Source organism: Chiloscyllium plagiosum, unplaced genomic scaffold (genome assembly GCF_004010195.1).
Source record: "Chiloscyllium plagiosum isolate BGI_BamShark_2017 unplaced genomic scaffold, ASM401019v2 scaf_52, whole genome shotgun sequence".
NCBI classification, from domain to species: Eukaryota; Metazoa; Chordata; class Chondrichthyes; order Orectolobiformes; family Hemiscylliidae; genus Chiloscyllium; species Chiloscyllium plagiosum.
Genome location: NW_025215381.1, coordinates 818265 through 830091, shown reverse-complemented (window position 1 = coordinate 830091; position 11827 = coordinate 818265). Strand labels below are relative to the sequence as shown.

Here is an 11827-nt window from a genome sequence, read left to right as displayed (position 1 = left end):
ACGTGCAAACTCCACACAGTCAGTCGCCTGAGGCGGGAATTGAACCCGGGTCTCAGGCGCTGTGAGGCAGCAGTGCTAACCACTGTGCCACCGTGCCGCCCACCTACATGGACCACTAAAGACTTGTAACAGGAAAGATGTTTTTTCCTCTGTCCAGCTTGCAAGGGCTAATAAGAATCCATTATAGTTGACAGGATCTGACCATCGATTACAGAGTTTTGTTTCGGGGTCAGAATCAAACAGTTATTAATTTCACAAGGGAGCAGCTGTGAATGTTATCACTTGGTGTCCTGTTTACAGATTCACTGATGTTAAGGCAAATATTCTTAATTGCCTTAGAGCATCCTGTTATCACTAGGTGAGCATAGATGTTTTTCTCTTCTGCATACCTGCCTGCCTTTTTTTTCTGAGCCCCCTGTCTATTTTCTAGTGTGCAGCAAATGTGTTCTATAATTCAACATTACATTTTAGTCTAAACGTTTAAAGGCAAGTTTTAAGGCTATAGACTTTCTCATACCTACATTGTAGAGATGTACAGCATGGAAACGAATTATTCAGCATGGAAGGGAACCTAAGAGGCAACTCTTCTACACAGAGGGTAGTGCATGTATGGAAGAGCTTCTAGAGGAAGTGGTGGAGGCTGGTACAATTACAGAATTTAAAAGGCATTTTGGTGGGTGTATGTATAGGAAGGTTTTAGAGGGATATGGGCCAAGTGCTGGCAAATGGGGCAAGATTAATTTCGGATATTCTCGTAGACATCGATGAATTGGATTCAAGGGTTTGTTTCCATGCTGTGTATTTCTGTCTGACTGTCTGTCTTTCATAAAAAGGAAACAAAAAATGTCTAGTTGGATAAACTTGTAAAAGGGAGGCCGAAAGTTGGCATGTGGGTTTCGGAAGGCAAATAGAATGTCTTTGTTGAAGGGGTTGGCGTAAAGAATAAGGATGTCTTGTTACAATGCTGCAGGGTGTTTATTCTCCAGAGTTTAGAAGAATGAGAAGTGCATGAAAGCGGAACATTTGGAACGGGATTGACAAGGTTCCCTTGAGTGGGAAATCTAGAACAAGGGGCTCGGGGTTAGGAATCTGTTCTGGACTGAAACGAGTAATTTCTTGACCACTTTCAGTCTTTGGAATTCTGTACCACGATGAAAATGTGGGAATTGAGGGTGCAGACAGGAAAGTGGTGTTGAAGCTCAAGATCAGTCATGATTGTACTGAATGGCCATGTCCTAATCATGTTGGTGCAGCCTCTGCTTTAGCAGTAGCAGGTCAGGTTATTCCTGACCTGGACTGTCAACGTGAACATCAATGAGTGGCCTATGTCTGTGCTATGTCATGAGGAAATAGGGAGTTGATCTTGACAACTGGTGCCATCCATCGTTGTATAACTTGTGGCAGAGTAAATGGTGTGCATGGCCTGTTCTTGGAAAAATGGTGGTGTCTTTAGGGAAAAGATTGGTAATTTTGCTAAATAAATATTAATGTACAGAAGCCTGAACACCTGCACCAGCTGGTTTCGAAACCAGTTTCTATCCTGCTGTTGTTAGAATACTGAATGGACTCTCAACTATTAATATTCGCCTGTATCTGTTTTTGGTTTTGTTAACCTATTATTTACATATCTGATCTGTCTGTATTGCTCGCAAGACAAAGCTTTTCACTGTGCATCTGCACACATGCAGATAAATTCAACTCAATTACTATCCAAAAGAATCCTTCCTCCTGTTATTGCCACAGTTCTCCCAGAGATTCCAACCATTGAATCAGTGATCTGCATGCTTTTTTCCACGTTAATTGTGGGTTTGAGACCGACTCAAAACTCCAGCATAGGAATCCAGGCTGACGTTCCTTTGTTCTGAGGGAGCATAGTGCTGTCAGTTTTTGGATTAGATGTTAACTTGCACCCAATGGGGCAGAAAATTAATAAGAGCAGATATCCCCCTGGACCACATTGTCCCTGAATCACTCCCTCTTGAAGTTGTCAGGGTGAACTTGTCTCTTCATCTGCCCATTCTTGTTTCTCCCAGTTCCTTGCCCCTACAGCAGACTATGCTTCTTTCAAATGTTAGTATTTTAAATCAATATATTACTCTTAAATAGGGGCTTAAATTGGCGTCTTCAATCTCATTCTCCTGAGATCTCCTTTCAGCTTCCCCCCCCCCCCCAAAGAGGTGAGTGAAGATGTGTTGATCTATAATTATTTTTACGGCTGAGTTAGATTCTTGACTTACAAGGAGTCTATAGATGTTCAGAGGTGCGGATGTGAACTTGAGGCTACAATCTGTTAAGCTATGATCCTATCCATTGGTGAAACAGACTCTGGGGCTATGTGATCTAATTTGTGGACTAGTCTCTTGTTCTCAACACTTGCCTGGTGTGATTCTGTAAGAGCTATCTCCCATTCTTTGGCAGTCAGAATTCAAGCTCTGTCCCAGCATCAAATAGCAATCTCTGGCTGGTATGGAACAGCTTCCTGCTTCTACCTGGTGCGGTATATGAATGGTCCAGAAAGCTTGTGGTATTTTACTTTATTAAACAGGCAATGTACATTGTTCTTCTGCTTATACTTTTTTTGTTCCCCCCCCAGATCACTGTCCTCAGCGCCATGAATGAAGAGTCTGCTATTGCTGCCAAGGTCATGAGCAAGTAACTGCAACATAGGTTAGTATTGTGAGGGTGGTCTAACCACACCAATGTGACTTGATCCAGGGCCTTGCTGTTAATGCTTCCACTTTCTTCTCCCCGCCATCAGCACAATGTCAAGCTGGCTGTCCATGGGAGGGGTGGGGGGGAAGCATCGCATTTGAACAGGGTCTTGATCTGGTGAATTTTATAGGTTAAAGTTGAAACAGCAGGCAAGATGGGAGTTGTCAGTCCGAATCCTGGTTGTACTTTTCCCTGTCTGTTCTTGGATGCAAAGGATCCCGTAGCTACTGTTTTGTATAGCCTGAGGTGGCAGACTTCTGTTTGACCTGAGGCCAATATGTATCCTGGACGTACATATTTCTGCTATAAATCTGAAATAAAAAGCACTGGAGAAACTCCAGTCATATTAGTGGAAATGTTCACATGCACTAGTCACACATTGGCAGACCTGCTGAGTATCTCCAGCACTTATTGCTCCTATATTCTTTGAAGCAAATGATTGGGCCATTTTGTGGGGTTTGCTGTGTACCAACTGGCTGCCATGTTTTCTGCATCAGTGGTAGTGTGGTGCTAACGTTGGGGAGATAGGTGTTTGAATCCCACCACGAAAGGTGGTGGAATTAGCTTTTCAATGGATATTTTTATTGAATTCTAAGGGCAACCAAGTAGCCGTTGTCTATAGTTGTAAAACCCCATCTGATCGCTCTTGTCTTTTCATAACCTCTTTACAGTGTGGAGGTAAGCCATTCATCCCATCGAGTCCATACCAACTCTCAGGGTAGTCCTCTCTACCCTGTTCTTGTGACCCTGCATTTCCCTAGCCTGCACATTCCTGGGCAATTTAGCATGGCCAATCGACCTAACTTGCGTAGCATTGGACTGTGGGAGTGACCCAGTTGAAGGCCACGCAGATGTGGGGAGAATGTGCAAACTCCACCTCAGCTAGTCACCTGAGGGTGGAATTGAACCAGGGTCCCTGGCACTGAGACAGCAGTGCTAACCACTGAGCCACCATACTGTCCCAAACTTTAAGTTGTAATTCCAGATCCACAGCGATATTGTTGACTTCTGACTGTCTCTGAAATGTCTTGAGCAAACCACCATTCTGTTCAAGGGGCACTTAGGGGGCAAAAGCACTGGTATGACCAGTGACACCATTATCTCGAGTGTGAATTTTTTAAAAAGCACATCATTGGCTATAAAGTGCCTTGGGATATCCTAGGGCTGTGAAAGACCCCAGAGAAATACAGCAATAGCATCTCTTTCTGCCCACAAACTATCCAGTTCCAACACATTGTGATTTGTTTTACTGATTGTTTTGTCTTTCATACTGACCTCTGTCTTTTGTTTTGTTTTCAGGATACAGCTTCTGGTTTAAAAGAAATACCCAGACCTGAGAGGCTAAAAGTGCGCTTTGGGATTGAGAGACTTTTTATTTCAATGAGAAAATGACAAAGTATAATTTAATCAAAAACCAAAAAAAAAACAAAAAAAAGTTTGCAAGCGAACACTAACTTTATTTCAAAAACCCTGGCAATAAAACAAACCCCACTGTATGACCATAAGCAAATGGGTTTTACTTTGGAGCCCAGATCTCTTTTTACCCCACTGCTGTTGGGGAGACTTGGTGAGATCATTGTGTTCTGTCTCAGAAGGCATTGAATAGAACGGTGCCCCCCGCCTTTGTGCTACTCCCACCACCCCTCCTTCCAGGGTCATGAACCATTTCCTAATTACCAATGAGGATGGTAGCTTTTGATTATTTTCATTTTGGCTTTTAGTTCTTAGCTGTCATCTTCATTCTGTACTCGTGTGTATGTGTGGCCACTGTAGTCATGGTTATGCAGAGTGATCTCAGATCTTGCACTTGGTTCACTCGGCTGTGTTTTACAGAGAGGAATGTGGGACTATACAGAACATAGGTGTGAACTCTGCTGTAGCAAGCCCTGTCTTTTTGGGGGGCGGGGGGGTGAATAGTCAGTGTGTATTTAGTTCAGCTGAAATAAAGTCTGTGTAACCCCTGTTTTGTGGAATATTGTCTTGCCTTCACCTGTTTATGCCATCAGGGAGTGTTGAGGCTGGATTTCCTTCATTGAACTAGGAAAGGTCTGAATTTTAATAAGAGAAATTTTGAGTTTTGAAAGGGCAGTGCCACTTTGTTTCAGCGCAGGTCAAACGTTTAGCCGCCCCCCTCCCTGTCTCTTGCTCTCTTCTCCCCAGCTTTTTTTTCCCAACCGCCTTTTGAAGGATACCTTTCCATCCTGTCTGCCTCTGCTATCAGATCGAACGTGGGAAGTCTGAGGGGAGGACCTGTTACAGAGCAGGTCACTGATAGCTCGACTCCGACACAGGGTTGAACTGCATGGTATGAATAAGTGGTGCTCGAATGCCCCAGCCCCACTTCTGTCCAGCCTTTGGTAGAAGGAGAAAGTTTGGCCTCTTTTCATGTTCCTCCTTCCACTAGCACCCCCTGTGCTACCCCCACCCAACAAATCCTCCATCCTGTATGCTGTAACAGAATTGTGTGAATCAGTCTGGGTAGCGGGGGACACTGATAGCATGAGTGGGGCTGAACCACCAGACATGGTGCTATGAACCTTGTCTTAATTGTATTGCTTTGTCCATAAACAGCTCTGTTCTCAATGGGAATCCTTGTTTTAAGTTCAAAATAAACCTTGCAAGAAATGAGGAAACTGTGTAAACCTATTTGGCTTAATTCCACTGCATTTTAAAAGGAAATAAATACACGTTTTGTTATGCCTTGAAATTTGCTGATGTTTGCCTGTGAATTGCTTTTTGTGAATGAGTAGTTTACTGTATGGATTCTCATTATGTGAATGAATAGCTTAATTTGTGTGTGCATGAAGACAACTGCAAACCATTCTAGCGCCTGCAAGGCTACCTCATTTCCCTATAGGTTGTGGCTGGTTATACATAGAATGATCTGAGATCTTTTGCAGAGAGGAATGTGGGACTACAGAATGTAGGTATGAACCCTGATGCTGTAGCCAGTCCTGTCTATCTTTTAGGAGAGGGCGGGCTGGTGTTGAATAGCCAGTGGGGGGTAGTTCAGCTGAAGTAAAATCTGTTAACCCCTGTTTTGTGGAATTTCTTGCCTTCACCGTTTATACCATCGGGGAATTTTGAGGCTTGGGGCTGGATTTCCTTCATTGAAGTGGGAATGGTCTGAATTTTAATAAGAGAAATATTGAGTTTTGAAAGGGCAGTGCCACTTTGTTTCAGCGCAGGTCAAACATTTCATCCCTCTTTTTCCCCCCCCCCCCCCAGCCTCCGTGGTCCAACCAGACTAAGTGGCTACTCAGTGACACACACGTTAAAGGCAGCAGTGGCTACCCCATGCTGGTTGTAAGCTATCACTTTTATCGCTCAATACCCAATTCCAGCTTTTGATGTTTGGGGAGGGGGTTCGTCTGGGGTGGAGAGGGTCTAACATTACTCTGAATAACTAAATGCAAACCAGTTTAAAATAAAGTTAACATTAAAGTTACCATCGGCGGTCCTTCATTTCTGCACACAAGCACTTCATTTTCGTCTGTGGAGGCAGGGAAGAAGAGATGCTGTCTCCTATTTGTAGTTTCCTTTTTGGCATGGACTAGCTCTGCAAAGTCTTTGGCCCCGCAATTGGCCTTCTGTGATGTGGGTCACCTGAAGAGGTGGTGGCCTGATGGTATTATTGCTAGACTATTAATCCAGAAGTTTCTGGAGTGTTCTGGAGACAGGTTTGAATCCTGCCATGGCAGATGGTGGAATTTGAATTTTTAAGTGGAATTAAAAATCTGATTACCCTGAAATCATCATTGTCTGAAAGTCCCATTGGGTTTAGATTAGATTATATTACATTAGTGTGGAAACAGGCCCTTCGGCCCAACAAGTCCACACTGACCCGCCGAAGCGCAACCCACCCATACCCCTACATTTACCCATTACCTAACGCTACGGGCAATTTAGCATGGCCAATTCACCTGACCTGCACATCTTTGGATTGTGGGAGGAAACCGGAGCACCCGGAGGAAACCCATGCAGACACGGGGAGAATGTGCAAACTCTACACAGTCAGTCGCCTGAGGCAGGAATTGAACCCGGGTCTCAGGTGCTGAGAGGCCACCGTGCCGCCCACTAATGACCCGGATTTACTCATGACCTTCAGGGAAGGAAATCTGTTATCCACACCTCGTATGGCCAACTTGTGTGCACAAGGTGGTTGACTCTCCATTGCCCTCGTAAATGGCTTAGCAAGCCATTCAGTTATACCAATCACTACATAATCTCTTCAAGGGCAACTAGGATGGCATCCACAACAGAAATGAATTTTGTCAGCAGGCTCTAGAATAGAATTAACTAGCACAGAAACTGTTATATGGAAGTAGACCAGTTGGCCCTTTGAGCCTGCTCCTATATTCGGTATGATAATGACTGGGGAGAAAGTGAGGTCTGCAGATGCTGGAGATCCGAGCTGAAAATGTGTTGCTGGAACAGCGCAGCAGGTCAGGCAGCATCCAGGGAACAGGAGAATCGACGTTTCGGAATTCCTGAAGAAGGGCTTATGCCCGAAACGTCGATTCTCCTGTTCCCTGGATGCTGCCTGACCTGCTGCGCTGTTCCAGCATGATAATGACTGGTCCTTGATCTGCAATATCCCCACGTTTTCCCCATATTCTTGACGCCTTTAACAAGTTATCCCACTTGAATAAATTCAGTGACTTCCACAGCATTCTGTGGTAGAGAATTCCACAGGTTCAATACCCATTTGAGTGAAGAACCTTCCTGTTATCTGACCTAAATGGTCTTATTCCATGTTTCCAGACTGTGCAGCCAGGGAAAATAACATTACTGCAGCTGGTTTGTTCGGATTCCCTTCATCCATCCAAACTCTGTTTTGGTAAGGCTTGTTTTCACTAATCTCCACATGGATGGGTATGCCTTTAGGTGTTATGTGGTATACCTGTTTGCCCCTCATTGAAGGATTTCACAGATCTCACTAATTTTCTTAAGGGTTAGCATTGACTGGGACAAATGGCATTGCTTCTCCACAACTGGCTAACTGAACAGAAATCAAAATTCCAGAGGCTAAGTAACCTTCAGTTCCAGTCATCTGAATCTGTTTACCAATTATAGGTCATTAAGTATTACATATCCCTTAAAAAGCTTTTGTTCCAAATTCACATGCCATTTTGTAAAAAGCAGGACTTTGTGTTCGAAGAGGTCATATATTGAAACCTTTGCAACACTGGAGCTGTTTTCCCAATTATCATGATTCACTTATGCCTCTCTTCAAGTACACTTTGCAACTGTTTGTAGTGGGCCAGATATTTGCTTAGATAGGACTTCTGTATAAACCATTCAAATTCAGCAGTGTAATCTGCTTCCATGATGTCTGCTTTGGTTTCAGTGGCATGCAGTGAGTCTGCACAATCAGGCCACCTTTTAGCAGTTGTGACACATAGTCAGGATTTGGGGACATTTTGAAAAGACCTTCCAAGCCAACTCATGATCTCTACCCCACCCATGTCCAAAAATGTGCAGCTATTTAAACCCCCACACATCTTTTTGAGGTGCTCTTCCTAAATCCTTAAAGGTGTCCAAGTGACCAGACAGTAATGGAAGTCTATTGCGGAAATAAATATTTGAGGTCTCAGGAAATGACTTAAAGTTCTGTCTGATGAACAGATTTCCTTTTAACCAAGTATGTTAAAGTAAAACCTCACCTGAGTTTGTATTCAGCCAAATGTACATAGTATTGCCTCAAAGTCCAAATTCCTGTAGAAAGAATCTTTACAGGTCTTGACTAGTTCATTATCTAAGATGGTGCGAAGGATATGGATCACTTGGATTTGTTAGAGAACATCCCCATCTCTGGCCATTATGATGCATTGATAGTTGAATGATAAAGTACAGATGAGGCCCTTTGGCCCATGTAGTCTGTGCTGTCAAAAATATATTATGTACACTGGTCCTACTTTCCCCACACTAGGCTATAGCCTTGAATGCTATGATGCTTCAAGTGCTCATCCAAATATTTAAGGGTGAGATTCCTGCCTCAACTACCCTCCAAGGCAGTTAATCCCAGACCTCTCACACTCTGGATGAAATGGTTTTTCCTCAAATCCCCCTCTAACCCTCCTGACTTTTAAAATTATGTTCCCTTGTTAATGATCCTTCAATCAAGCTATTTTCTAGACACCCTGTCCATGCCCCTTATAGGGGCACCTCATGAGGACACCACTCTGAGATACCAAACCAATTTTATTACTGTTCAGTGGGAGCTGCACCAGTGCAGAGTTTCCCTATTGTCATTGACCTTTAGTGTTGATATGGACCCCAAGTTCATAATGTGTTAAATGCTGCCCAGATCAAGTTCAGCTCTTTTTGTTCACATTTGCACCAAAGCTGTAATGAGATTTGGAGGTTAGTGACCCTGAGCCCAAAATCAGCACTGATCCACAATTTGTTGATGAGTTGGTGCTATTTGATAACACTGCCAATGAACACTTCTGTCAGTTTGATGATTTCAGCGCATATTGGGGGACCAATAATTGGTCAGGTTTGCTGGGTCCATCCTCTGCTTGTTCTACAGTAATGGTATTTCCCTAAGCAACCACTAATTGTAAAAATCTGTTTGATTCATGAAGGAAATCTGTCATCTGTGATTGGTCTGGCCTACTCTTGATTTCAGACCCAGAGTAAAGTGGTTGCATCTTAGTGAGGGTGGGTGATAAATGCTGGTCTCGGTTGCGATATGCACATCCCGTGCCAAATAAGGAAGTAACTATGTTCCCCAGTTTGAGATTTCCCCCCACTAGTGGAAACAATCTTCTTAAAATTTACCCTGTCATGCCCCCTAAGAATTTTGTACGTTTTAATTAGATCACCTCTCTTCTAAACACAAATTAATCCAGGCTTAGATTTTCCCAATAAATCATTCCGTTCATCCCAAGATTCAGCGTAGTGAATCCCTTTTGAAAAGCTTCCAAAGCCTTCTCTGTACGTACTTAAATACAGAGACCAAAACTGTTCAAAGTACTCTTGGTGTGGTCACCAACACCAACCAGTGTAACAAGGGATCCCTATTTTCAATCTCCAAACTCCTAGCCAATGCCAGAATTCCTTTTGGCTTAATTAGTATGTTCCTGTTAGTGTGAAGGGCAAGGCTGGTATATGTAGGCAATGCTGGATGATGAGAAAAAGGAGAAGGCATATGCAATGTCTAAAATAGCTGGGTTTGAGTGAATCCCTAGAGGGGGAGAAAGGTAAGAGGGAAATCAGAAGGGATAAAAGGTGGCATGAGAAAAGCTTTGGCAAAAACGGTTAAGAAGAATCCAAAATCGTTTCTACGACTAAGGACAGAGAGTAACAAGGTAGTGAAGACAACCCCTTAATATTCACAAGACTGTCAATGTATGGAACTGCTGGAGGTGGGTGAGATACGAAATGAGTATTTCGAATCAGGTTTTACTTTTTAATCAGGATATGGAAGCGACAGGACTTAGTGAAATACATGGTGATATCGTGAAAAATGTCCATATTACAGAGGAGGTGGTGCTGGACATCTTAAGACAGATAAATGTGGATAAATGAGGATGTTCAGAGGGGATCCCCAGGACCTGATCAGCTGTCCCCCAGAACTTTGGGGAAGCTAGATCAGTAATTGCAGGGCCCCCTGCTGAGATACTTGTATCATCGATAGCCATGAGTGAGGTGCCAGAAGATGGAACGTTGGTACCACTATTTAAGAAGGGTGTTAAGGAAACGCCAGGGAACTACAGACTGGTGAGGTTAATGTCAGTAAGTGGTTGGAGGGGATTGTGACAGACAGGATTTACATGTATTTTGAAAGGCATGGACTGATTAGGCATCATCAACATGGCTTTTGTGCACAGGGAATCATGTCTCACTAACTGGAGTTTTTTTTTGAAGAAGCGACAAAGAACATTGATGAAGGCAGAAAGGTTGACATTGTAGGGACTTCAGAAAGACATTCAACATGGTAGACTGGTTCACAAGGTCAGATTACATGAATACTGAGAGTTAGCTATTTGGATACAAAATTGGCTTGAAGGTAAGAGAGAAAGTGGTGGAGGGTTGCTTTTTGGACAGAGAACTTTGACCAGCCATGTGCTTGCAAGGATTAATGCAGTCATTTATCTAAATAATTTGCATCTGAATATAGGAGGAATGGTTAGTAGGTTTGTAGTTGACACCAATATTGGCAGTGTCATGATCAGATGGGCCAGTGGGCTGAGGAGTGGCGGATGGAATATAATTTAGATAAATGTGTGGTGCTGCATTTTGGAAAGGCAAATCGGGGCAGGACTTAATAGTAAGGACCTGAGGACGGTTGCTGAAAGAGAGTCATTGAGGTGCAGGTACATAGTTCCTTGAAAGAGGAGTCACAGGTAGACAGGATAGTGACAGGATAGGGCTGATGCAATTACAACATTTATAAAGCAACTGGATGGGTACATGAATAGGAAAGGTTTGGGTGCAAATGGGCCCTAACTGCTGGCAAATGAGGCGAGATAAATTTAGAACATCTGGTCGGCATAGATAGGTTGGACCGAAGAGTCTTACCGTTTTGAGTCCAGTGCCCTTTTTCAGAACTGAAAAACAAGGGTTACTTCTGAAGAAGCGTTACTGTACTGAAAATGTTAATTCTACCTTCTCTTCACAGATGCTGCCACATCTACCCTAGACTAATTAGTTCAAAGCTTTATCTACAATCCTATCTGTATGTGCATTCCTTGCAGTAATATAACGTGAATAAAAAAAGGAATAAAACTTCAATGTGAGAATACGATTAGTTTGCAGTCTAACCACTTGAAAGCCACATTTAGTCTTTACTCAGGTAAGTGGCACTTAAATAATAAATATATGTCCTCTTCTGTCCTTCAGTGTACATTCTGACACAATGGAATTGCTGTAGAGACTTGTTAGCAGTAGTTCACCGTGTTTGGAAGCTCCACTGTGATCACTGGAGCACATAATTGTGGCTGACTCTTCAGCATGGTATTGTTGGAAGTACCAGCCTTCAAATGAAACATTGAAACCGAAGACCTCGTAGTCATCTTGGGTCAACGGAAAAGAACCCATCACCATGATCAGAATGACAAGGGCAGCAAGAGTTGCAGCTCAATCCTTAAGCATCAGATTCTTGTCA

The 11827-nt window shown here is 43.2% G+C and overlaps 1 protein-coding gene across 2 annotated transcripts in view; it reads left to right on the top strand.

The window, feature by feature from the left end:
* LOC122548362 (eukaryotic translation initiation factor 5A-1-like) overlaps positions 1 to 4217 on the top strand; it is a 14873-nt gene extending 10656 nt beyond the window's left edge. For both annotated transcript variants that reach the window (XM_043686914.1, XM_043686913.1), the window contains exons 5-6: positions 2594 to 2667; positions 4012 to 4217. In XM_043686914.1, the coding sequence (XP_043542849.1) occupies positions 2594 to 2656 (63 nt within the window). In that variant the 3' untranslated portion in view covers positions 2657 to 2667; positions 4012 to 4217. The remainder of the gene's footprint in view (positions 1 to 2593; positions 2668 to 4011) is intronic.
* The last annotated feature ends 7610 nt before the right edge of the window (positions 4218 to 11827 follow it).